Source organism: Falco cherrug, chromosome 6 (assembly GCF_023634085.1).
Source record: "Falco cherrug isolate bFalChe1 chromosome 6, bFalChe1.pri, whole genome shotgun sequence".
Taxonomy (NCBI): Eukaryota; Metazoa; Chordata; class Aves; order Falconiformes; family Falconidae; genus Falco; species Falco cherrug.
The window spans coordinates 28,697,369-28,724,681 of NC_073702.1; the positions used below are offsets into that span (position 1 = coordinate 28,697,369).

Below are 27,313 nucleotides of genomic sequence, written 5' to 3' on the forward strand. Positions count from 1 at the left end.
TTAATCGCGTCTCTCTGTCTTTGGAAAGGACACCAAGAGTTCTTATATATGTAAATGTGCCCGATGGCTTTGGCTGCGTGTAGGTTAAGTCCCCCGTTGGCATTGGGGTATCCCTGGGGCAACCTTAATAGAAATGTAGGTAGCAAAGTGCATTTTTTTCTTTGTCCAGCTGTGCAGTCTCACATCTGCTGTTTTCAGGCTTACTGCCAATCATCGCAGCTCTTACTATTCATTTTTCCTCACAGGGAAAGAAAGCCCCTAAGACAATCTCCTGCTAAGAGAAAGAAGAGATATCATGCAAAGGTGGAGTACTGCCCCTATTTTTGTTACCATTTTTTTTAAAGAAAAAATCTATCTAATATTACTGGCATAGCAGCAGGCATAGCAAGTAGGCTGGAGATGAAAAAGCGTGCAAAAAATACATTAAATATTGTGTTGTAGCTAAACTCTCTGAACACCCATTTGCCCTTGCTCCACATTGCATTATTCAAACTAGACAAAGAGACTCTGGAGGGTACTAGCAGATTCCCCCCTCCCACCTCTCCCCATCCTCCAAGGTCATTTAAAACAGGCCACGGAAGTACACTGAGAAGATGCTGCAGGGAACGATCCTGCTTTGGCAGGAAAATGCACTGTAAAAACCTACCTTTTCCACCTCCAGTTTCTGTGATCCAGATGACTGGCAAAACCCCTTGGCATATTTGTTTTGGTAGTACGTTAAAACACTGGGTCTGCCTGTTCAGGCGATGCTGCTCGCCCATACTGTGTGTGAGAGCAATGCATGCAGCTGGCATTTCCCAAGATATGTTTGTTTGCCTGTTAAGTCCAACTTGGAAATGCAAAGGAGAACAAAAAGGGCTAAAACCGATGCAGGCAAAGATTCAAGCCCCATCGTCTGGTACCAAAGAATGAGAGGCTTTATAGATGAGCACCCAGATTTTTATTACTGGAAGACAAAACTTACCAAAGAAAATTGTTCTGATGATAAACAATTTCCCCTCATATTTCCCCAAGCACCTGCCATCCAGCCTGGCTTTATCACAGTGAAACAACACTGCCTGCACTTCTCTGTTTCTGTTTTCATTTGAATTTCTCTAAAGTGATTCCTCAGTGAGGGATTTCCAAAAGAAAGGTTAAAACAGGATGAAAAAGAAAAAAATTAGTGTCTTTCAAAATGTTGCTTTCTTCCATCAAATGTAAGTTGTGAGGAAGCTCAGTGATGGAGGGGATGCATCTCTGCCCGCTCCTGTGAGGCTGTCCTGCAAATGCCTCAGCTGGGCAGGAGCTCCTTCCCAGACAGAACTGCCAAGCAGCAGCTCCCCATTAAGTGCCATCCACCTCCAAAAGGACAGTGTGGGGATGACTAGGATGACCATGTCCCCTGCTCGAAGCCAGAAGGCATGCTTTTGCTGTCACTGTCTGCAGTGGAGGCAAGTCCGGCTCTTCTGGAAGAGGCAGATGAAAGCCTGTCTGACCCACAAAAGCTTTCCACCAGACATCTGGCCTAAAAGCGGTTGGAGCAATTGGCCTCCTTCAAGGACACCACCAGCGCTTTCCATCCCACCAACCATGACAGGTATCAGGAGACCAATGGGGAAAGAACAGGCTGAATCCTTAATCCTTCCAGCATTTTCTTCCTTTGTTTTTTGATGCTGGGCTGTCCAGGTTAAGCTAATGAACTGCTCAAAAAAAGTAAATATCACTTTAATCTCTTCCTCGAGTTAATCATGCCAAACCACAGGAAGGCAGGTAATAATTCAAGATTAGCAATAGCCTTATGAAGCTCACATTGTTATGGCAGATATTTAAAGAATAGGAGCATGCCACACACCTCAAATACTTTAGTTTCTATCTAATCCCTTGGTGATTAAACCCCAGACAGCAGAAGGAATTTCACATTGCATCTTCAAATTCAGCATAGTTGGAATGATGCAGATGAGTCTAATTTAATCCCTCTTTGTTTCTTGCTCCTGACTGTGCAAATAGAATGAAAAGCAGAAACAAAAATCAAACAAAAGGTGATATGCCAGAGCAGCTATGGATTTAAGTTTGCAAAGGTCCACGGCTAGGTCATCATGAGAGCATTTCAGATAGGCTTAATGAACATACGCCATCAAAAGAGGAACTTCAAACAAGCCAGATACACCCCATGGGCCCGATTTTGCAAATGCTTTCATAGAATCACAGAATCATTTAAACTGGAAAATACCTTTAAGATCACAGAGTCCAACCACAAACCTAACACTGCCAAGTCCACCGCTAAACCATGTCCCTAAGCACCACATCCTCACATCTTTTAAATACCTCCAGGGATAGTGACTCAACCATCTCCATGGGCAGCCTGTTCCAATGCTTGACAAGCCTTTCAGTGAAGAAATCTTTCCTAATATCCAATCTAAAAGTCCCGGGCGCAACTTGAGGCTGTTTCCTCTTGTCCTGTTGCTTGTTACCTGGGAGAAGAGACCGACCCCCCCCGCCCACAGCCTCCTCTCAGGCAGCTGTAGAGAGCGATAAGGTCCCCCCTGAGCCTCCTCCTCTCCAGAATAAACAACTCCAGTTCCCTCAGCTGCTCCTCATTGGACTTGTTCACTGGTCTTTTCACCAGCTTCCTTGCTTTGCTCTGGACATGCTCCAGCACCTCAATGTCTTTCTTGTAGTGAGGGGCCCAAAACTGAACACAGTATTTCACAAGACATTAAGTTCTCATAGTAGTATGCCCAAGCATACTTATCCTTAAGTGCATAATATGAGAAAGTAACTGCCTATTACGGATCTTAACTTGCAAATTCAGGGCTGGACTGTTTTCACATGGCACATTCTCTGAAGGGGAGAGCAGCACTGGGAGGCTGCAGAGCGGGAGCAGCAGCCCTCACAAAGTCACTGTAGGAATGAATTTGCAGCTTTACATCTCAGATTGTTTGTGAGCCGTTGACAACTTTCTAAGGTCATCCTTCCTTGTTTCCCAGGGGATTTCTGTAACTCAGGATTTCTGTAATCTCAAGCATTAGGATTCAAAATCATCTGAAATTTTGGTGGTGTTTCTTTGGTTGGCTATCTGGATTGTACTGTGTTGTATCTGGGCGTAGCCGGGAGGGTGCAATTCTAGAAGAAAGCTGGGTATAAACAATAGTAACACCTTGTTTGGTCCTTGTTGTGTGTCCCCCAATAATCACTGAAACCATAATTATTTTCAATATTTATGCAATTATTCATGAGATAATATACAGAATACTAGAAGTCTCAAAGAGAGGCAGCCATGGGTGCTTCTCAAGGAAGTAATGTCCCCAAGTCTCCAAGCACAGGCAGCTCCTGACAGAAACGTTCCAGCGCAGTGTAGCACCAGGACACCCACCCACGGATCACCCCAAACCAAAGGCAGGTGCTCGCTGCTGCCAAGCCCCATCGAACCAGGGCATCCCTGCAAGGAACCGCTGCAGCCAGTAGCTGTGGCTGCAGGTCTTGTCTCATAACCCATCCACTGCAGGTCACGGGGCAGCGCTGTGCAGAGGAAAACCTGCTGCTCTCAGGGCTACCGAGTGACAACCACGGTAAAAGTGAAAGTGGGATGGAGTGCCATAAACTGCCACTTCTCGCCAGAAGTCAGCCCCAAGGGCTGTAAAACTTGGAGGTGGCCTCAAGTTAAGATACTTGCTCTGTTGCCACCTTCCTGGGTGGAGAGTGGTGTCCTCACTCACCCCACTGGTAGAGCAGCCAGAGAGGCACGGTGGGAGCCGCAGCCCCTTCCCTGCGGCCAGCCCTGCTTACATGGGCGGTGCTCGGGCAGGGGAGCATTTGTGGGGAAATCAAGGAGATCGCTCATTTGTAATCACCTCCTGCAAGGAGAACCCAGCTTCAAGTATGTGAAGTTGGCAGTGATGGCGGTTGCATAGTTTTCCATTATATACTCCCAGTCTAGTCACTTCTAGTTTTTACTGTTCAGATTCTTCAGTCTCCAAGCTTGTTCTTTGCCTTGGGAAGACATTTTTATTATTTTTCTTAAGCTGGAAAAATGGTTGAACTGTTTCTAAAAGGCCTTGGAGAAAACAGTTACTGTTGAGTAACATTTTCACCTCTTCGCATGGATGTATTCAGTTTCAATGTATTCAAGCGTTGGAATACACCTGAAAGGTTTAGGGTTTGTTTGGGTTTGGCTTCCCCCCCCCCCCCCGCCCCTTTTTGCTCTCCTTATAAAAGTCTGTTGGATTTAGCAGAGATAAACTTTGAAAAATTGCTGCTTTGGTGGTGGGGGTTGTGTTTGTTCCTCCCCCTCGGTTTGTGGCTAACATCTTTTAAGGATCTTTTTCTTGGTGTGGCCTTGATTTCAACTCTGTTCAGTTCTTACCTTGTGACTGCACCGCATGTGCTCACTTGGTCTCCTATGAGGGAGGGAGCAGAGGGAAAGCTACCGGTAAGGCGCGTTGGCAGCTATGGTAATCTCCCAGATATTTTTGACTCGAAAATGTGCTGGGTAGGGGCTAGGGGGAAAGCTTCCCTCCTTTGTCCGTGCTGCAGGTCGTATTTCTGAGCAACGCTTCCAATTACCTCCCTCGGGAGACAGATGAGCATCAATCCCTAAATCCCCTCCATTTTGTGATGGGGTACGCGGGCGGGCTGCGCAAATTCATGCCTCGCACGGAACCGCGGGCGCCCGTCGCCAGCCGGCGGGGACTGCGCCCACCCGCGGACCCGGCTGACGGTGCCGAATTTACCTGCGCCAAATTCACCTGTCCCGCTGCCAGCCTTGGGGGGGGGGGGGGACACCGCTGGGGTGGCAGGGGGCATGGGGGGGCTGGGGGGCTGTCCTCATCGCCCTGCTCCGCGGGCAAGCGCGGGGTGCGCTGCGCGGCTGCTGCGCTCGCCTCCGGCGGCCGCTCCCGAGCTGCCACCGCCGCCAGCTGCCGCCGCGCACCCGGGACTCGCCCCTTGCGACCGCGCCGGGGATGCGCGCAGGGCCTGGCACGGGCCGGTGCCGCGGCCGCCCCGCTCCGCCGCTTCCTTATTTGCTTTGGGGCTAAAAAAAAAAGGAAGGGGGTGAGGGGGGCGGGGAGGAAAAAACCCTCAAACGCCGGAAAATCCAAACTTTTTCCTAGCCCTCTCCCCGCGCCCGCGCTGCCGGTGAGGCCGGTGGGGCGGCGCCCCCCCCTTCCCGCAGGCGCGCAGCCCCGCGGAACCTCCTCTCCGCGCTGCCCCGCCGGCCCCGCACTTCCTGCCCGGCGGCGGCGGCGGCGGCCCGGGGAGGCGGCCCGGGCGATACCAAGTGGCCCTGCTCGGCGGGAGCGCCGGCGGCGGCGACGGGCGGGCCGCCCCTGCGCGGGGCTCGGCGCTGCGCACGCCGCGGGGCGGCCGCGGAGCGGCGGCGCGGTGCGCTCCGCCCCCCCCCGTCGCTCCCGCTGCCCCGCCGGGGAAGTTGAGCTCCGTCCCTCGCTCTCCGCGGTCCCTCGGCGACGGCTCCTTCCTCCCCCTCCCTCCAATGCGCCTCCCGCTCATTTCCTCTTTTCCTCCCCGCTCGCCGCCGCTCCGCAGGCGCGCGGCTCGCCCGGGCGCCGCCGCGGAGTTGTAGCTCCCAGGAAGCCGCCGCCGCCGCCGCCACCGGACCCGCTCCGCCAGCCGGGTAAGGGGCTGCGGCTGCCCCGCCGCCCGCGCAGCGCCGCGGGAACTTCGGCCGGGCTGCGGGAGAGCCGCGCTGCCCTCTCCTGCGGCGGGGGCTGTGGAAGAGTGGAGTTGGGTTGCGGCGGGGGGGGCTTTCCGTCTTTTGGGGGGGCATTTTTGGGGAGCGGGGGCTGTAAGGGTGCCGGCTGGATTGCGGCCGCGGGCGGGCGTCCCCTCCGCCGTCGGGGGCTGCGAAGCGGATCCCCCCGGCCCCGCCGCCGCCTCCGCGGGGCTGCGATGGCAGCGCCCGCCTCGCCCCGAGCGGCGGGGAGCGCCAGCCTTTTCCTCTGCCCTCGGAAAAAACACGTATGTGCCTCCCTGCGTGTGTCTCTGTGTGTCGGTGTCCGTCCGTCCGCCGCTGCTATGTGTCTGTCCGTGGGGCGTGCGTGGGTCTCGCCCGGCCGTGGGGGGGTTACGCGGCGCGGCTTTGCCGTGGTTAATGGTTTACCCGGCGAAGTTCCCGCCGCATGGATGTTGCGGGGCGCTTTGAGCCAACTCCTTCGGATCCCCACCTTGCTATTTGCCACCTTCCCAAACGGCCTCTAAAAACGCTGGCGTTCGCCTCTGGTGAGTAGGCTTTTTTGGCTGTCTCCTCCCCTGGGAGATGTCTGGGGCCGCGCCGGAGGCTGGACGGCTGTGGCCATGGTTACCCCGGTCCCCTGAACCCAGGGCCAGGGGGGGACACCCTGCGCCCGGGAGGTCGCGGCAGCGAGGGCGTCTGCCAGCCCGGGTGACCCGCTGGGGCGCGGGGCTCCAGCGTGCGATAGCTGCCGGAGTACCGGGAATCACCAGGAATAGGGAATCAAAGAAGGCGGGTGTGTTTACGACTAAGTTTCCATGTGAATAAGTTTGGGAAAAGGTCGTGTAATGCATCATCTGGAATGAAAAGTTTGCTGAGAAAAACAGCTGGGCGTTCGGTAGGTCTGTGTCTCCTGCTCACAGCTGGGTCGTTTATACCTTTATGACAAAATCCTGAATTTTTTCACAGGAATGCTTACAGGCAAGCACTGGAACCGAGTATTACCCCGTAATGCCATTCACAAGTGAAAATCTGGTAGGGAGATCACATTTTCTGTCTGGGGGAAAGAAGGGAAGCATCAGCTACTCCCTCCCCGAAATATTCTGCAGTTTTCCCAATACGAGCTATTTGTCGTGGGTTTGGATTCAGAAGCTCTTCTTGCCTGAGATGAAACTAGAGCAAAGACCAAGGGGCTATTTCAGCAGCCCCCTGGGATGAGAACGCTGCCCTGCATGGGGTCCCGCCAGCACCATCGATCGGGTGCTTCCCGCGGCGGCCGGGGAGCAGAGTCAGAGAGGAGCCTGTGTGGGGCCCAATATCCACCTCGCTCCTGGTGCCTCGATTCCTCTCAGGTGCTTGGATTGGGAGCCCTTGGACTTGGGTGAAAGGATTTTACAACTGCATATGTTTGATTTCATCTAGTGTGGTGAGGCTTGGGGAAACACCTAATCCCCCCGCATCTTCCCTCGGGTTAGGTGGGGAGATGCCAGCCAGCCAGCACAGCATGCATCACCTCTTCCTGACACCTGTTTTCTGCTTTTCTTTTTTTCCTGCCTTAAATTAGGGTTTCTGTGTGTAGAGGTGGTGGAAATGTAGGAAACTGAGGGGGGGGGGGGGAAAACCCGCGTGTGCTGCTATAGAGCGGCTGTCGCAACGCTGGCAGCAGCTCTGCTGAGGAGTCAGCTGTGCTGGCAAAAAAAATGCTTTTTGTTGGCATAGCTTAGTCCATTCAGGGAATTGCAACGGTGAGAAGAGTTCTGCCAGCTGCAGGAGTGGGGTTTGCTCCTGCAGCTGGATGCTTGCACCAGCAGGAACTTGTGTGACAAGTGTAGACAAACCTTTTGAGTTCTCCAGTGAAGCTGTGGCTCTGGAGGCACAGGCGATGCTTTGCTCACTGTATATCGCAGCTGGCGCCGTGGTACCTTGTTCTGCCACCCGAGCTCACAGGCATGGCAATAACATGGGCCAGTTGTTGGGAGCTGATGATAGAGATTATTTTTATTACTAGCCTAAGCAATGTTAAACTTGGATTATGACTCTGAAAAAAAAAAGGGGGGGGAGGGGCAAAAAAAAAAAAAACAAGCATGTGAACTGTGATTAGAAATGGCTGCAATTAAAAATACTTGTGCAACATTTTTTATTTTTCCCCAAGCAAGACAATATTCTCTTGATTACTTTGATGTGAGTGAGACAAGAATGCTGGTAGACCAAGGGGGCAGTGTGAATTGAAACTGTGTTGTCTGGAGGTTTTTTCTTGCTTTTAGTGATGTGAGACTGTAAGGGATGAGGTTGTGCTGTCTGCGTGTGCAAGACGCATACTCATGGGAAGAGGATGGCTCACTTTTCCAGAGAACTGCTGGTCTTTCCTTCAGTATGTCTTTCAGGTCATATTCAGTAACAAATGCAGTATGTTTTCCACTGAACGGAAGAAAAACAGACGTGCTTTGTTTTGTTTTTTTAAACAAAATGACGTTTAAAAATGTTTTGGGTTTTATTTTAATTAAAAAATTAAAAAAAAAAAAAGTGTCACGTTCCTAGGATGCTTCCCATAATGTCTGTATGTGGGATCAGTTTCTTTGCTCATTGTCTGTATTAGAAAATGGTTTGTCTCCAACTTTGGCATCTTCATAGAGCTTAACTCAGACTGAAGTCAAATTTCTTTTGGCAAGAGGTGGTTTATCTTAGCTCATGTTGACTGTATTACTGTATTGTGTGGGGTCTGGCCCATGGCTTGTGGAAGGATTTGATCTTGCAAAATTGTTGGGTTTTAGCTTTAATGAGCAGAAAATGTTTTCAATCAATGCCTGAAATGTCTGTCTTTTCCAATCATCCTCTACCATCCTGAGAATATAACAAATGCAAACAATTATCTTCACTTCATCAGCCTTTTGCTGTGTAAAAGCTTTCACAAATTGGTTGTGTTTTGCTAACTTGCTAATTAACTCATTGGTTTCTGCATTTCTTGACTTCCCCAGGTAAGTATCTTCTGCCTATTGTTGTGCTCTGATAATGAAGTAATTGTGAATCCTTAAGTGATGGGGGCAAATACTCCATGGAGGGGCTCCTCACCTTCCCTCCCTGAGTCTTGCAATGGAGAGAACGTTCTTCAGCAGAACCTCCTGGAAATGTGACCTTTCTGGAAGTTCAGTGTTATGTCGCCTAATGACTGAGAGACCCATAAGGTCGACTGCGGGATGAATTATGCGTCCTCCTGCACTGATTACCCTGGAATTATAAGGCAGGAGCTGGAGGGGCTGGATCTATCCCAGAATCTATGAAATATCGCCGTTCTTCTGGATTGTACTGCATGAAATATGCCCTTATGATTATTAAGAAATGCTGCATATAATTTGCACAGTACATTTGTAGATACCTGTGAATAACCAGGTTGGAAGAGATGGCAATGGTACTTTGAGTATTTCAGTGTTTCTTGTCCTCTGGGTGTGTATCTTTTTGAAGTCAAAGAAAGCAGCAAGTAGTTTAAGGAATTCTGCCTGGTCATCTATGTTAGTCAAGATACTGTGGAAACCCACTCCAGCAGCGTTCTGTGCAAAAGGTGCGAGCTACAACTTGGTCAGTTTTTGTCTTCTCTCACATGCCACATGTTTCCAGATGATTGAACTCCCTCTGTGAAGCCACACAATCTACTTGAAGTCTACCTGGGGGAAAAAAACCCCAGACCAACAACAAAACTTAGACATAGCTGTACTTACATCCAGCTCATGCTTGTGCCTTTGAGACCTTCTGCCAGTTTTTTTGGTGACTTCTACAAATACATTTTAGCTTTATTTTATTTTCTCTGCCCTCTCTTTCCAAGTGAGATCAGGCTGCCTAAATAGGAAAGGATGCAGCTAGAAAAATGTGTGTTTAAAAGCTGTGGGGGAAAAAAAAGCATGCTTGCTAGTATTTCAGGTGCTGCAATCTTAATGTATTCAGAGAAGTACTCAGAGCTGGTGTTTCCCTTTAAATATCCACTTGGGTTGGAAAACACTGGATTTGGGTGATGGGGACACCTGGAGACTTCAGAGGTGGAAGGCATTGCTTCCAGAGATGCTTGCTGAAAACGAGGCGTACCAAGATCCTGACACACTTGCCAAGAGCAACAGCTAAACTTGGGCAGCTGGTTTAGCAATTAAATTATGTTTTTGTTTTGGACAGTGGCTTTATCAGAATGAATTAACCGGTGGACTAGTCAGAGTGGCAGAGGGGTTTGTTTTTGATTCCCCAACCATGCAGTGTGCAAGCACCAGGAATGTACTTCCCACTGGCGGAGAAGAAGTGTTTCGTGCCGAGTGCCCCAGGAAGAGGCAGCATGCACGTGTGTCTTCTGGTGCGCAAGCCCCAAATTCTTGTGAGTTCTTGAAAACACAAGTGTGTGATGGATGGTATAGCTTGGACATGGGATAAGGAAATACATCTTGCTGATGCTTGAAAGTTGGCACACAGCTCATGCAAAGTCATTTTAGAATAGGCAGGGGTGGCAGCGGTGGGAGGAGGGAGGAAAAGAAATACCTTCAGGGGGCTGGGAGGCAGCATGTGGGTGTGCTGCAAGCCTTCCTCACGCCTTCCTCACCATGCTTCTCACTCACTTCTGCTCCACGCAGGCTAGCATGTCTGTGCAGAAAGGATGCTTTTCCTTGCTTGGAGGTAGCAGGATTATTTTTCATTTTTTTCCCCTCTTTCTAAAGGGCATTGTGCGCAGGATACTCTGTTCTTGGCAGCTTACCCGTGGTGCGAGGGGAGAAAGCTTTCTGCTTTTGGTCATGCTGCAGATAGCTACCGTCAAAGCCAGTTAACATTTGCAAGACATCCTTTCCTTTTTCTCTTTAGTGAAAGCAGGTAAATGGTGTTTCTCCAAAGGCATTGCTTTGCCTTTCTTAAAACGTACCTGGGGAGATGCAGACTTCCCTTTGGAGGACAGTTTGGGGCTGGTTGATGAGAGCTGCTCGTACGTGGGAGGGGAGCAGGAGTTACAAGGGAGGGTGCTGTGGATGCGTAACCATTAGCACCGACTTTAATTATGAACTGTGTGTTCAGAAGAAAGCAAGTGTAGTTTGCGGTGCTTGGGAAAGGACCTAGAAGCAACAGCTGTTAAATACGTTAGAAGATGCTTGAAAACCCTGTATCCCCTTCACCAGAGCTGAAAGGAAGGCAGCGGCTTGAGGCTTAGGTGTGGGGAGCACAGGCCTGGCAGGAGGTGCCTGGCCGGTGGGTATCACAGGCAGCCGCGTTCGTAGTCCTCTGCAGAGTGGTCAAAGCACCAGCCTGGAACAAGCTGGGCCTTCTGCTGTTCCTTCCAGTTTCCGCTTCGAGTTGCTTCTTGAGTGATCAGTACCCCTGTGTCCTGTGTCACTGGTGTCTGACCTCCTAAAGCTCTTGTGCTGAGAGAGCTGGAGTTGCTGTACGGAGGAGAGGGGAGAGGAAAGCGGGCTGAGCATAAAAGGCCCTCAGAGATTAGACACTGCTTTGATTTTTTCTGGGCTGAGTTTTATTGCTCTTGAGCTCATGTATGTCAGCTTTGCTTCAGAGAGATTCTGGGGCGCTTTGCGGAAAATGGATGCTCCTGTGTGCGAAGAGTTTATTAAAGGAGGCACTTCTGCAACATAAAACAGAGGTTGGAAATACAGCTATTTGACAGTCACCTTTTTGTGACCAGTTTCTGAAAGCCAGAACCGTTTAAGTGGGAACGAGCATGTGCTGTCTCCAGCTGCTCTCCTGGCTCTGTGCAGTGATGCCGGGATGGCTGCGTCCAGTGGGTGGTGGCAGGGTGGCAGGCCAAGCCTGTCCCTGGTGTAAGGAGCCTGATTCCCCCAAATCCCATGGCAAATGGTTCCCCTTGGCTTAGGTTTGACATGGAGCAAACCCACTGAAGCCAGTTGTCGGAGACCTTTTCATTTCAGTGGGCTCCCTTGCTGTTGGTAACTGATGGGCTGGGGGCTTCACTGGGTGCTGTGTCCTCAGTGGTGGCTGTGGCCCTTTCTGAGGTTGCTGGGACGGGAGTTTGGTCACTGCACGTGTGCCTGTCCCCCTTGGGAGACAGTGTGAGCCTGTCAGAAGATGTATCGGAATTTTTTAAAAATGGAAATTGGATTTCATTCCAGCTGAGAGTAATTGGAGCTGAGGTAATAGTGTGAAAGCAAATGAGAGTGAGCTCTGTAGACTGCAGCCACAACTTTGTTCTGCTCGTGTCATGCTTCTTAAAATGGCATTAATTCCTACATCTGGTCCTAGAGCTCTGTTACTAAGAGCTGTGTTTTTCTCAGGAGATATGCGGTGTGAGGGAAGACCACCCTTGATTTTTAATTCATCGTCTAGCCCTCCTGTCTAGTTTCCTCAAGGATGCCCTGAGCCTGCAAGGCTGACTTGCCCAGCCAGGCTGTCCCCGTGGGAAACCTCCTGCCCTTGGTGGCGCTTTGCAAAGGAGCAAAGAGTCCCTCTCATCCCATTCAGATTGCAAACAGCCCTCCAAAGCAGTTTGTGGTTGCAGGAGGAGGAATCTGGGACTCCAGTAACGTCTCCCTGCTAGCTAGGAGGAGGAGAGGAGTCTTTGCAGGAGAAGATCCCATTGCCGACAGCTGCTGACTGCTGGGTCACCCAGAGCAGAGAGCTGAAGCAAGCGCTGTGCCTGTCACAGGAGGGGTCTCTCTTCTGACAAAATGTCTTACTGCACGTGGGTTTTGCCAGATCTGAGCTGCTCAGACGTGTCGACTGCAATTTCTCCTCTTCTCAAATCTGATGTTTGCCCATGTCTTTCGTCACCCCCGACAGGGACTGTTGGCAGGCTGTTTGCAAGGTGTGTGCTGCAGCTTTCCAGAAGCCCTGTCCCTTAAGAGAGGCAAGCTGTTATGGACTGATAGCACCAGAAACAAGTGGAAAGTGCATTTGCTGAGTGCTCGTTATTGTGGGTGTAATTCGGAAGGCATGGTTTGGAAGTGAAAGTACCCTTGCTGGCTGCTTCCAGAGCTCTGGCTTGTTGCAGGATATGTTCAATGATTTTCTTCCTCAGCAGCTGTCTTAGCTGCCTTCTGGGGACTGGGAGCTTGACAGGCAGGCGTTGGCCCAACACAAATGGCACCGGCCATTAGCTGCCTCTTGGTGCCAAGCTTTGTTTTCAGGTGCTTCGTGTCCATGGCTAGTGCTGGGGTCTTTTATTCCTCGTTAATGGGCTTGCTGGCTTTTTACGCTTGGTGAGGAGGCATGTTTCTAATGGAAATGCTCTGCATTGCTTGCTCAGTTTTCATGAAAACATTTTGGGGGAAGTTTCAGTATTCTTGAGCTGTACGCCTGCAAAAGGCTGGACTGGCTGTTGAATGTTAATGCCTGCTCAGGAGCTTGTAATGAGCGTGCCTCCTGGTATAGCAGTCGTTAGGCAGAAAGACAAACTGTCAGTAGCTTTTAAATACCGCAAAGGGTATGGTGTTGTGCCTCCTGCTTTCCATGCGAGCACTCATGCTGTCTCATGCCCGGTGTATGGGCAGATCAGACCAGAGGAAGATGCTTAGGTCAAGCCACAGAGATGCCAGGCTCCTGCTTCCCATTATCGGTCTCCATTTAAGCCCATTTCTTAATGTCAGTCAGCACTGCAAGGACAGCGGAAAAATCCCCAACTGGAGTAGCAATGGTGACAGGTCCGAAAGTGTAGTCTTCAAGGTGGTCACCCATCAGTCTTCTCCAGATGCCTGGTTTCACACAGGTTGTGGCTCCCACCAAGTACAAAGAGGAAGGGACTCCCAGTGCTGTCACCCATATGTCCCTGTGGCTCCCAAGGAGGGGTTCACCTGGCTGTGTTTCAGACAGCCCTGCTGCTGGTAGAACCCCATCTCCACGTCCCCCAGTTGTGCTGGGACAGCCCATGCTGAGGTAAGCTGCAGGCTGTGGGAGGGCTGCATGCAGGCAAGGGGCAGCCTGGCCGGGCAGAGCAGGGAAGACCCATCAGCCTAGAAAAACCTTTATCACCTGAGGTTGATATTTTACAGCCTCTGAAGCTGTGATTGATGTTTACAGGAGGTTTTGCTCTTAAGGTTGCTTTTCTAGCTCTCTGGAGGTTAACAAGACACCAGCGCATCTGGTTTTTGCTTTGCTTTCAAGGTGTTTTGCCTCTTGTAAAGATGAGAATGTGTAAATTTTTTTAAACGCATCAGTGATCTGCCCAGGAGCACTAGTTTGTGATAAACTCAATTTAAATACAGCTCCATATTCCGTAGCAGGAGTGTGGTTTTATGTAGCATAGAAGAGCCTCAATATGCAGAGTGTGTTAAGGTTATATGAGGCACCTTGGCTGTGCCATAGCAGCATTAATCACTGTAATTTGTTTTTTGAATAAATTCAGGCTTCAATTCAGTCCTTGGAAAGTTTTTGAATGCTTTCAGCTGCTCCTCTGTTACGTCCCTCCACCTGGTATATTAGCCGATACAAATTTGCAGTCTGCTTTAATAAAAGACAGTTGACACTATGTCCTGGGTAGCTGCTTAGCGAATCTGGTTTTAGCAGATACCTCCCTTACCATGACCTTCCTAATTCCCTCCATCCCTCCCAAATCTTTATTGTGTGACTTGCATGTAATGTTCAGTTTAGAGCATCCTGTGAAGCAGGGAAATGCAGCTGGAAAGGAGGCTTAAAAGGGGAAGAGAAAAACTTCCTGGACAATGAATCCGTAATGACAGAACTTAGTTAATTGTATTGAAAAAAAACTTTAGAAGAGGAAATAGACTAAATAACTGGCACTGTTCTGCCCCCAACTGCCTGTATCCTTTTTAACTGTAGGCTGATTGCTTGTGTGCAGGTCAGACCAGGCAGTACGTGGCATTTGTCAGTAGTCTTGTTGAAAAAAAACAAAACACCAAAGCAACCCTGCAACTCAGTAAGGGAAAAATACTTAAATGAAAATAATTCATCTTGCTCTGACACTTTAAATTAGATTAAATAAAATGTAATGCATTTAGTCGGCAGTCTTCAAATTTCCATACCTTCCTTTCCTGCTTTCATGCACATGCAACTTCTAGGGGAATTTAGTGCAGTGTGTAAGCTTATACAGCTTGCTTCAGCAATCAGTTCTATGATAACATCAACTTACCCAGCTTGGCTTCTAGTCTTAGCCCTAATGCTGTCCTGAAAAAGCCCTTGCCTACCCTTGAATTTGCAAAGCTTCCTTACCCTGTTGTGGTTTCCTTTTAGTTGCTTTTGTGGAACCCAGGTTTGGGGATGTGCTTAATAAGCCAAATAGCTTTGTGTAAAACTGTACTAAAGATATTGATATGCAGATATTAATTACTCATTGAATTGGGCAGAGGAGATGTTTGTACAGCTTGCTCACCCCTCTGAAGCGGGGCATCACTGAACGGTCATCCTCAGTGGCCAAAAGTTATCGGCCAGCTTGTGAGAGGGTCTTTTAGCAGGAGGGACTGGAGCCAAAACTGACGTGTAATGCAGAAATGGAATCTGCAGCTTTGGGTTGAAGTGAGCAAAACTCCTCCGAAGCCAGGGGAATTGGATCGGCCTCCAATGAGATGAATCTGTGGTGCGGTAGCCCATGATGTATTTCATGATAGGCCTTGTTGGAGTGCACGTTTCTCCTTTGCACAGGCCTCTTCTGGTTTCCATAGGTTTCCCTGTTCTTCCCCTGAATCTGGCAGGGATAACTGTTTGTGTTATGATAGCATCAGCCAGAGACAAGATTCTTGGACTGCACACTTCAGGCTGTTCTTCAGTCAATGGTTTAACCATTACATTGCAGATGTGTTCAATAAATAAACCTTCAGGGATGCTCAGAGTGGGGGGTTTTGGAGGTGTGCAACAGCAGTTACTCACTGGAGACCTAATCTTTTACTCATTTAGGTCCAAACCTTTTGGATTGTAGTCCAAGTGTTTCTGTGCTGTAAAGAGAGATCCAGTACGGCAGAAGTGCAGGGCAGCACGGAGTGTTTCATAAAATCCCACAGTAAGAATCAAGGGGATAGATGCGTTCATAAGATTCCTGTGACTTCTGTGAGCCCAGCTTGGCCATCTCACAGCTAAGGCATGATGTTCCTGCTTGGGTAGGAGCACAAGTCACAGCCTTCCAGACAGAGGCGTAGGTCTCTTACTTGGAGAGTCCACATTCAAGCAGAGGCCATGCTCTTGTTGACTTACCTGATAGACCTGAGTGCCAAGGGAAACTGAAGGAGGACGACCTTCTGCTGGGGCAGAGATTACACTGCCATCCCCACAACAGCCAGCAGCCCCGCTCTCCCTGACTTGGGTTGGGTTTTTTTAAGTGGTACAATATCCACCATTCTTTATTCTGTCTTCTCTGCTGAGAAGTGGGTGTGGCTTTGCATTTCATCCCACTGTTACAGGTTAAATTCATCAGTCTGTGTCAAGGTGGCTTCAAGAGCAGTTGTAGGTACCAGTGATGTTGCAACAGGCTTCAGGTTGCAAAAATTTTTGTTGGAACTTTGTCCAAATAAATTGCAGAGGGAGAAAGCCTGAAGGCAGAGAGCTGGTACGAGTTGGACACCTTCTGAAAGTGCAGGCTGCTTTACAGCATGAGACATCAAAAGTAGCCTGGGAGCCTTTTCAATCAATAGGTGCAGGAGGGTCTCCAAATAAGCAAACGTGGCCTCCAATGAATGTTTTAAACTCCTCGCTCTTTGTTTCCTGATACTGTTGGTACTGTCAGTGCTTGGTGTTTCCTTCATGCTTTGGCAGCCACCTGGTTGCAGTCTTCCCTGCGAGAAGTGATGCTTCACTCTGATGACTGCTGGTAACTTTCATTGAGAACTTTTGGGCTGTTTGACCATCTTCCTGCATGTGTCCAGTCTGATGTGTTCAAGTTGAGATTCACTGTTGTTATGATCGTGATGACAGCTGGAAGCAGGTGTAGGGCGCTTCTCCTGACTGCTACTGAAGCTGATGCACTTGTGGCTTGGCTGATGGTCCAGGGCTCAAGGGAGGGACATTCAGTCTCTGGCTTAACTAAACACCTCCCAAGATGTTCCTGGGGAGGCCTCAGGGTCTCTGTACATCAGTTTCCCATTGCAGTGGTTGGATTATAGTATTTTTATAAATATATATATAAAAAATATTTATATATAATATTTCTGGGGGTGTTGCAAGCACATTGCTTAGGTGAAATGGTAATGGGAGAGGTGTAGCTAGTGGTATTGAAGGCAGAGAAAAGAGGGGCAGCAGTTGATTCTGTTGACACAAGAGAAATCCCTCTCAGCAATACCAGCCCCGCAGGGGATGCACAGCCTGAAATGGATCTGTACTGCAGCCATAGCACCCTATTGAGGAGAACACTTGAATTAGCTTTTACATTAGCCAGCGTCTAAATCTCTATAGGTGTAGCACCCTGGAGCTCAGTATGGGCTGGAAAACCTGCCCGGGAGCTGAGGGAAATGTGCCTGCGCTGGGCTGAGGTCCCACCTGGGGTCTCTGAGCCGTGCCCAGTGGTGTAAGTGATACCTGGGACTTACGCAGGTTGACAGCAAGCTTAGGTAGTGACAGTCCTTTAAGGGACAGGGTGAATTGCCTGATGCCTCTTCTGGGATGTAGGGGCCTTAAAGAAAACAAACCTGGGGGATAGAGTCCTCTGAGAGTATCCTTGTACTGTGGGTTTAATTGTACGTTGAGGTGGGACTTCTCAGAGCTGCTGGGTGGGCTCCAGGCATGGTGGGTGACAGGTCTGGTGCGAAAGGTGAGGAGGAGAAAGGGGGTAAGAGGTGAGTAGGAAGAGACTGTGCTATGGAGGAAGGAGTCATGGACACACTGCGGAATAGTTTGTCAGCTGCCACAGCTACACGTGCAGTCTGGATGCGTCTGCAAGCACGTGTAGAAGTGCAACAGCCAAAGGTGAGGTGCAGTGGTGGGTGATGAGCTGGCCAGCTGCAGGGACTAGAGAAAAATTTAGAACAGAATAGAATTTAGAACAGAAGAGGACAGTTGGAAGGGACCTACAGTGATCACGTAGCCCAACTTCAGAGCAAATGGTTAGTTTCTGTGCTGCCCCTGGACTATTGCTACCCACATGTAAAGGGAACTGCAAAATTGTATACGCTATGAGCCCTCACAAGTTTGCATTTGGAAGAAAAAAAAGAAAACCCAGCATATTCTTATAAAATAGCAGAGTTTAATTGAAGAAGAAATTGCAAGTAAGGCAGAGCAGAGACTTCATGTAGTGCTGGGGATTATATCCATGGCTGCACATGGTGTTTGCAGGCAGGTCATACCATCCATAAATGCAGGAACATTAATAACAGCATTGATTTGTCTTAATGCAGTTATGAAAGCTGAACCTTGGAGGTGTGGGAGGGACTTACCGATAATCAGCACTGAGATTGATCAAGGATAGTATCAGCCAAAGGAGAACAAATGGAGGCTAGAACAGGGCAGGGTAAAATTGTGGCCATTAAAAGGAAAAAAGTGCTCACAACACTTGAGGCTTCTCCATCACATCGAAAGAAAGCTACTTAATACGGAATGTCTATGACTCAAAGCAAAAGAATGGGGTTAAAATCACTTTGGAAAACAAGACAAAAGAAAAATAAAGGTGCCTGCAACGGTTTTGGTGCAAGCTAAGGCAGGTCCAAGGATGCTGCAGGATGTGGCAGAGCTGCAGTGCCCACAGGGGCGGCAGGGGTGACTGTTGCGAAGGAGTTTTGCCCCTGCCAGCTAGGTCAAAGCATAGTCTGAAAAAGACCATTTGTCACCTTGGTTTCTCCAGTCTGTCTGTAAAGCTCTTTTTATAAAGAGGATCTTTACAAATGATTCTTTGGAGCAGTCTTCTCCTTAAGCTTTTTGCTAGCAGCTCTGAAAATAGCAGATTGATGCACTTGCCTGTTCCTGCCCAGCCTCCGAAAGTTACTGACACCTCTTTCTTTAATTCTGCTTTGTAATTGAATTTCTGCCATAAGTTGCTTCTGCAAATTCAATTATAAGTTTTAATTTGGAATGGATTTAAATACTTTATGTGCTGTTAACATAGAAATTAATGTGTGCTGTCTGGTTTACCCCATTGTGTTAGAGCAAAGGTTTTGTATGATTATAATAATTTAAGTTGCTGGGGTTTTTTTCCAAAAAATCTTTTAGGATGCCAGAATCTAGCCAAGGACTGGGAAATGCCATTTATTTTGACCATATAAATATGGCCAAATAATCTTGCACTACTCAGCAAGGTCTGTTGAACCGGGAAGGCACAACAATTTTGTACCAGCAACACAGAAGAGAAATCAGAAGAGCTTCCGAGTTGTGTTTCCTATTTTCCCATTGACCAGGTTCAGTCCTTACCTTGCCTTTCCCTTGGGTTTCATTTGGTTGGCAGCTTAGAGAGGTAACATCCATCCCTGCGTAAAATGAGGATACTAGGTTTTCTTCCTAAAAAGATGTTGAAGCTAAAATGACTTGTTTAAATGCTTGTATTGCTGCCAGGTTGCAACATTTGTAAGTGGCTGCTCAGGATCTCAAGAGTAATCAAAAATTTCATGGAGTCTTGGATCTTCCTTCCTGTGAGCAGAAGACTGAAGAACATCTGCACTGACAAGGGAAGATATGGGAAAAATAGGAAAAGAATCATTTAGGGAGCACTCACTTAAGGGTTTTTCTCTTTTTTCTTTATTTTTTCTTTGAGCTTCTCTGGTCCTCGGGGAAGGGTTTGTTTTAAACAACCCCCCAGATGCTGGGAGGACACATGTGGCAGGGTTGGTCTTCTGTAAAAGCTGGTTAACCAGTACCACCAGTGATCAGGGTGCCCTGACTTCACCTCGATGACACTTGTCTCATTCTCATGATTTGTAGGAGCTGGATTTCAGCTGGCTGCTTGACTTTGGTTCTTTTCTGTTTCTTCTGGGTGGTCATTTGTGAAAACCTGTGGTGAATTTGTGAGGTTTCCATAACAATGAGAAAGCAAAAACTATAGTGCTAATTTTTTTAAAGAGGAGGAGATGGACTTGCAGTACAGTCACTCTGAATTTTATTACAGTATTTTCCTGGAAGTTAATAAGTTATTTCCCACCTAAGCATCTTCTGGGTGCTTATGAGTAACAGTCAGCATGGATTAGTCTGGAACAAATCATGTCAGACATCCTAATTTCCTTCTACAGGAGGGTAACAGGTCTTGAGGATAGAAGCAGATGATATCAGTCCTAGTTAGGATTTTGGCATTGTTTTGATATTCTCAGAAGGAAGCTAGGGAAAAGAAATTTTGGTGAAACTGTTGACTTCTGGATGGTGCGGTGTAGGTGTGCTAACTGTGCTGCAGGCTTAGCTCCATATGTCATCAAACTCAGAATTGGGTGGGGATTTCCAGAGGTGGACCCTGTGGCTTGGGTCATTGTGATTGATGCGTCTGACAAAATGCTGGTTCAGACTCGATAGGTAGCTCCAAACTAGGGGAGGTTACAAACACTTGAGAGGAGGCGTTAGATTTTCAAATAGCTTTGGACAAAGCCAGAAAATTAACTTGGAGGGTCCATCGTCCCCGGTGAATGAGTTGGCTGTACAGACTACCCAGGGGTGGTTGGAGGGGCTCCACTGAAAAACACCTTGGGGTCGTGGTGGGTCACTGTATTGGGTCTGGCTGAGATGGAGTTAATTTTCCTCATAGCAGCCCCCGCTACCAAAACACAAACAGTCACACGCCGCTTCACCAGCATCATCCTGCCCCGACAGCAGCAGGTGGACTTCCGTAATCAGGACGGACTTGCTGCATCCTGCGTTGTGTCTCCTGGTGCTTTGGCATCACTGCAGTACTGGAGCCAGCGTGAGGCACTGCATCTGGGGGGACACGTGGAGAAAATGAGAGGGGCCAGTGGGGATCTGAAGAACAGGAACCAAGAGGAAAGATGGAAAGGAGTGGTGTGTTTGGTCTGGAGAGAAGGCAAAGGATTGGCACAACGGGTTTGCAGTGGCTGGAAGACTGATGCAAGGGGAGAAATATGCGAACCCTGCCCCATATCTCTTTGGGTTTGGGCAAGTGTTAATGAGTTTGAGTGGCATCACGAAAAGAAGAAACTTCTACTTGTAGGGATGGTGAAGTGTTGAAGGAGGCTGTTGGGAGGCTTTGGTAATGTCTGGGGTCTCTGTGGCGGGGGTTTTGCATTGGACATACCAAATGTGTGTGTTAGGGGTGGGCTTGGAGGTACCTGGGGGTAGGGTCCCAAGCCCGATGGGATTTTGTTTGCAGAAGTTACGGGGTTACTGGGTCAGACAAGGGTCTGGCAGGAAAGAAGTTGGTGTGGTTGGGCTGGAGGAGATGAATGCTTCCCAGATGTGCCTGGCCTCCGTGGTGGTGGAAGTCACGGTCAGCTCTGCAGGAGGGTGGGAACCAGAGAAATTCACTTGTTTTCGATTTTGTAATCCACAGATTTTAAGAGATTAGGAATCGCAGGAGCAGCTGAACTTGCTCCTGGTGCTCTGGTCTGTTACTCCTTAAGCGCTGATCAGCCCTCAGGGTTCACAGCTGGCAGATGCTGAAGGGATGCAAATTATGATACTCTGCTTTCTCGAGGAGTGTGCTAAATGGAAAGAGAAGTGATTTCTAACCTTTCAGAGCAATGCTTAATGGCTCCAGAAAACTTGAAACGGGTGCTCTCATAGTTTATTTCTTTTTCTCCTGTTTTTAGATCTTGGCATAGTAATACTTCTGTATTATATAATACATAATACCTCATAGTAATACATAGAGGTACAAGCCAAGCAAACTTTCTGAATCTGAACTTGATACTTGCTTATTTTGAAAGACGTGTTTTACAAAAAAGATTTGAAGTAGGTAGGTAGTTTCAGCAGATTTTTGAACACCAGAAGAATTTGCTGTCTGTGTTCAAGACAAATCTGTACATTTTTCAACATGGGAACTGTTTTCTATTTCAGGACAAGTAATAAAATGCAAATAAAGGCAAAAAGGTTGTTCTCAGTGTAAGGTAAAATCTGGAGCAGGGGTTTTGCATGTTTAGACTACTTCTGATTTCTTTTTCAGCTGGGAAAATTGGTTTTTACAGGGGAGGCCAAAAGGTGGGAAGGTTGTCACTTGGAAGAAAGCTGTAATGTAAAGCGTGTTTGGTTTGCGTCTTCTCCTTCAGGCAATCAAGCCCTGTGGACTTTCTCTGAAGAGGTTCCAAGATAGGTGGTGAGTACTTTCCAGAACCTGTTCCTTTCAAGGCACTCTTTAAATTAGTAATAGAAAAATTAAATTAGTAATGGAAAATACAAGTGCTGGGTTTTTGTTCTGCATTGGGTGCAGAGGTTTGCACTTGCTGAGCTTGTGGCATGCTTTAATTTTAAAGCCGGCAGGGCCAATCTTTGAGTAGGGGTTTGGCATCAAAGTGTTAAGCTTTACCTTTGCATCGAATGAATTTCCTGAGACTTGATTAGTGAAAAAATGCTGTATATTTAAAAATATTTGACTTGAGGGAAAATCTGAACAATTTACGCTGTATCTTTTACTAAAAGCCTGTTTTTGTGCAGTGGGGCAAAGTGTTTTCTGTGTCAGAGTACCCTTAGGGTTTTTTTTTCCTTTCTGTTTTGTCCGACCGTGTTAATCTAAAGGAATGCAACTTCCAGAGGGTTAAATGAGCTGCATAATTTGTGCTAATCTCTGCCATGCGTGACTGATTTTGTCCTGCCTGCACCCAAGACTTTCATGTGTTTCATTTGTATGCACTTCATTAGGTCCTTATTTGTAAGTAAACAAAACATTAAATCAGTTAAGAGCTGCAGGAGAATGAGATTGCTAAAAAATGCCGATGTGTTGGTTGCAGCTGGAGAGCCACCTCTCCCACTGGTGTAAATCACCTCAGCTTCTTTTCCTGTGGTGGAGCCGATTTCCAGCAAGGGCAGCTGGGACTCTGCTCTGTGACACCCTTTGGTGACTTTTTTATTGTTTCTAGAGAAATACATACTCTGTTTCCTCTTTCAATTCTAGATTTCTTTCCAATGAGATTAACCAAATTATATCATTACCCATTAATTGCTCAGGAAGTTTATTCTTTAGTTGCATTTCCCTAGTGCACAGGATACAAGCTATTAGAGCTCTTGTGTATTCAGGCTGGCTAATGAACTTGCAGTTGAATGTCCCAAACCTCTAATGGACTTCTGCATCTTCCAGATCAATGTATTTTCCATAGATAAGGTGCCTTTTGATATGTGTGATCCCAGGTTGATGTGAAGTGTCTGTACAGTTGAAATCCAGCCATCTGCACGTGCTTGTTGTTGGAGCAGGGGAGGATTCTGGGGTTTGGTGTGTTGTACTGTGCTGGTGTTCACCCTAAATACATGTTCATTTTGTCCAGAAAATGCTTATTCAGCATTTGTAAGGGGATTATTCAATGCCCCTTCAATGTATTTGTTATCGATAACAAATGTTATCGATGAAATGTCTTTCATCAACGAAAACATCTACTTAATAAACTGCATTTATCCATGTTTTCTGTATAAGGGAACCTAATTTCACCCCAGACAGTTCTTCTGACTAAGACTTAATGTCCCTAAAACATGAGTCTTACAAGGCTAAATCATTAATCCCATTGTGCCTTTTGCTAAAACGCTCTTGTGAGTAGCTTACGAACCCCTCCTCTCCCCCAGCCTCACAGCTGTGGTTGGATCGGTGTTACAAACCTGCGTGCTGTTTACACTGGTAATTGCTATATTGGGACCTGATTCATCAGTTGATCTTTCTGAGATTTTGAAAGATGAATCAAGCTCTTTTCCTGAGGGCAGAGGGGAGTATGGGGTGGGTGGCTGTAACACCAAGTGTGTAAAGGCCAGGCAATTTTAAACTGTCAGTTTAAATTGCACTTACAATTAGATTTTCTTTTCGTTTTAGGTAACACCTGAATATGTTATAAGTAAAAAATACTTGTTAACGCTCCAGACTGCCCTTGCCACAGTTAATGGTTCTTTCTCCTGGATAGTCCCTTGAGGTGGTGCTTTCAAAAGTGTGAAGGTCCTGTGGTCTTTCAGGGAAACCTGGGCTCCCGAAGCACTTTTGCTAACAGAGTATAGAGGTGTCAGGTGTTCACGCACCACATTTTTTTTCTGCTTTAATGGTCTGTATTCCCCTTTGTCTTTTCAAATTCAGGTGCATCTTTTATTGCAGTTTGGGAATTCAGGATCCATGCTGTATGATGGCACATCTCCAGAGTGTAACAGTTTCTGGGGGTTTGGCTGTGTCCATCCGTATTTAGCATGCCGTAAGAGACAGACTTGAAGGCAGCTCGGTGCTGAGCCAGCTGGGCGTTTTCCAAAACGTAATGTGTGGATGGTGGCACATGGGTAGCTTCAGAGCAAAGTATAGTGTCATGAAAACAAAATATATATGTGAAAGTGCCTGAAAGTAGCTTGAATTTTACCCCAGCTGAGCACATCTGGAGGTGAGGGTGCTGGCTGGGGAAGGAACAGGCACTTGGGTGCTCTCCTGACAGGGTACGGCAGGCTCTGACAGAGCAAGCTGCTTACCTGTGTTTCTGCCTGTAAGCGCATAAGCAGCTCGGAGCAGCGGAGACCGGGGAGCCAGATGCGATGGGGGACGGACCCATGTCAGGGCCACCCTGGGCCCGATGGCCAAATGGGCACCCATGCTGGTGGTGGTGGTCTTGTGCCTCAGGAGTTTGCGGGATGCTGCTGGGGTGGTTGTGCTGGGAGGCTGGAGATGTCGTGTAGGCATGAGGGCTGTCCTGGTCCCAGGTGCGATGCAGGAGGGGCGCAGCAGTGGCATCACTGTAGCCTCTGTGCTGCTTTGGAGGAGCACGTGAGTGGTTGTGACCCAAAGCCAGGAAAGGTAGAGGGTGGTGGGATGTGAAATGGCATGAACAACAGCAGAAACTGCCTGTTTCTTGCGTGGACACGGGGCTTTGTGGCTGAAACAGGGCTCCTTGCTTCTCCGGTCCAGAGTTGGCATGCATCGATGCAACATCCAGGCCTTGAATTTTGAAGGGAAACATTTTGCCGCCAAAGACTGACAGATCTGTCCTTCCAAACTGGCTTTGAGAAATGTTTTATTTTTAAACTGAAAGCTGAGGTGAAACCTGTGCAGCCTTTGTTTTCAAGGGAAGGAGGCTGCCCTTGAATGGGAAGTCACATGCAGTACTGGAGGGTGGGCTCCTGGAGATACCTCAGGACCACCTGTGTTTTAGCATGGAAATCGGGCAATACTCTTGCCATTGGTGCTGGGGTGTTTTTGGAAATGCTCCTGTACGTAGAGCAGGGCCATGGGCACCTTCTCATGGCCTGGCTCTGGGACTTTCTCCATCACTAGGACATCCCCCCTCACCAGGATGTCCTTGTCCCTGAGTCCTGGTGCCTGCTGGCACAGCTTCTCCTCTACTATCCCTGCCAGCATCTCACTGCCTTCCCCACAGTCCACCCATGTCCCCATATCCAGGGTCCCAGGGGTCACCCTCCCTGTGAGCATCCGAGCTTTGCAGGGAGGAAAAACCAGCAACAGAGCCAGGCTGAGCACCGGGGTGGAGGAGGAGGGAACGGGCAAGACAAGGGGCTATCTGTGGCTGTTTTTCCCTTTTCCTGGGTATTCTCTGCATCACAACCTCGGCAAATTCCCTGGTTTGAGGATTCAAATCCTGTTGGGGAAAGGGAGACCCTTCGGTGTCGTTACCTATTGCTGTTATCTTCCCTGCAGTCTACTGAAACTCTCTGGGGGAAGCTGCGAGGGCCAGATGTCCGCTGCTGTACATACAACTGTACCACGGGGGGCGGGGGGGGGAACACAGCAAAAGTGCAATGAATTGGAAAATGTGTCTTAAAAAAGAACAAATGGGGAGCACAATAGCAAATGAAGTACCTTGTGCGAGTGGCTTATGTAACAAAGTAATTAAGAAGAATTTATTATGGTTTAATGTGTTACTAATCAAAGCTTGAATTTTGCCTTCTTACCACCTTTAAGATTTCTATTTGAGTCTTTGTCTTCTACATTTTTGTTATAAATAGGTTTTATTAGCATTTTCGCTGTTGAGGCTTTCTATGTTGTATGGCACATTTACTTTCCCATATATACTGTTAGCTCATTCAAGGATATTAAGGAAGAAAAAGCAGAATAAATGTGCAACACTACTGTTCATCCATGTTTGTTTTTATGAATGAATCTTCTGCCTGGGTGCAAACAGACTTCAGGGCTGCCCAGTTTTCAAAAGCTTCTAAAATTCAAACTTCTCTCATTAGTTCTTTACTGTGGTGGTGGTGGGGGAAAATTAAAAGCAGGCTTTGCTTTTAAAAATGTAAGTTATTAGCCAGGATTTCCAAGCGGGAAGATGGTGGGGAGCCAGGTTTGGATTATTTTGTAATACGCTGTTTTCCCCATCATGTTCTGTGCCTCCTACAAACACCACCTGCCTTCTACATTTTGTATAGATGCTGCTATATAGCATGAAAAGAGTGTCTCTTAATGCAAGTATTTCATGTTGATTCACTGCTATACAACTGTTCATCCTCTAATAGTGTGGGATTACAAAGCATTATCATGCTCAGATTGACTCAGGTAGTGCTATTTTTGTTTAAGCTGTATTAAGGTATCATTGTGAATCTTTGGTCTTGCAGCATGGGGGTAATACGATTTACTATTTTTATAAAAAATCAACATAGCTGGACAAATCCTGTCCATAGCAAGAACTGCAAAGATTAGTCATGAGCTCAACGCTTTTCCCCACCTCACCCCTTTTGTCTACAGTGAGTTGTTACATCTTTAATTTTCATGTGACCTCCGTCATGTTGGCCAGGCTTGGAATGAAATAAAATGGTCTTCTTGGCTTATGGTTAGGGACTTGGTACTTTGCTGGGAGAAGCTTTGGTGTAAGCGAGGGGCTTTGGTGTAAGAGGATAGTGGGTTTGGGGATGCTCGGTGAAGTTACCTGGGCAGCCACCGAGGGAACGCAGTGGATTTCATCCACCTTGCAGGATCATCTAATTTAAGCAAATGAGACCTCCTGTGGACATCGTACCAGCACTCGTGTTCCTCCACCTTGCTGGTTTTATGTCAGGCTCCACCCCTCTTAATTAAAAAAAAATGCAGTAATTTGGTGTGGATCCTTTTCTTGTTCCTCTCTTCCTTATCACCCTGCAGCAGCCTGGTGCCCTGATAAAGCAAAAATAAATGTATACCCTAGGGTTGAGTTGGACTGAGGGGTGCAGGCAGAAACATCTATGGATGACATGTCTGGCTGGATCCCTGTGGGTCAGACAGACTGCCAGGTATTGCATTTCCAGGAGGGGAGGGAAAAAACAGCATGGCCTTTCTTGGAAAGGGAATGCAGTGAGAAGTAAGGCATGATTTCCCTCAACTGGGACAAATACGGAGTTGCTCAAAAGTAGTTTCCTTTGCAATAGGTCTCAGAGGAGTTGCCACTAAAAGTCAGCATGGTTTGGTTCAGCTGTGCGGGCAAAGATGGCTTCACAGCGTGGCTTTGGTGCTTCAGGAATTGCCTAGAAGAGTTATGATGTGCCAGGGATCATTTCCCGTAAGCAGACTGGGTGCAGTCCCCTCTCTGGGGAGCGCGGTAGGAAGGAAGGACGTGGCCCACCCCGTACCTTCTCACATCCAGGGTTTGCTGGGATGGGGGGCTGCTGCAGGGCAGGGGATGCAGAGCAGCACTGTCTTGCTGGGGGAGTTGCTGGGAGTCTTTCTGGCATTTGGAAGGAGAGGCGATGATTGACAGGAGAAGA

General features: G+C 47.9%; 1 protein-coding gene across 6 annotated transcripts in view; it reads left to right on the forward strand.

Annotated features, from left to right (window-relative positions):
- Nucleotides 1-4,414: 4,414 nt before the first annotated feature.
- HPCAL1 (hippocalcin like 1) overlaps nucleotides 4,415-27,313 on the forward strand; it is a 67,506-nt gene continuing 44,607 nt past the window's right edge. For 2 of the 6 annotated variants that reach the window (XM_055713693.1, XM_055713694.1), the window contains exons 1-2: nucleotides 4,416-5,611; nucleotides 21,724-21,770. In XM_055713693.1, the coding sequence (XP_055569668.1) occupies nucleotides 4,594-5,611; nucleotides 21,724-21,767 (1,062 nt within the window). In that variant the 5' untranslated portion in view covers nucleotides 4,416-4,593 and the 3' untranslated portion in view covers nucleotides 21,768-21,770. Of the gene's footprint in view, nucleotides 5,612-6,060; nucleotides 6,217-21,723; nucleotides 21,771-27,313 lie in introns of those variants that run through there. The other 4 variants (XM_055713697.1, XM_055713692.1, XM_055713695.1 and 1 more) reach the window with 4 other exon arrangements.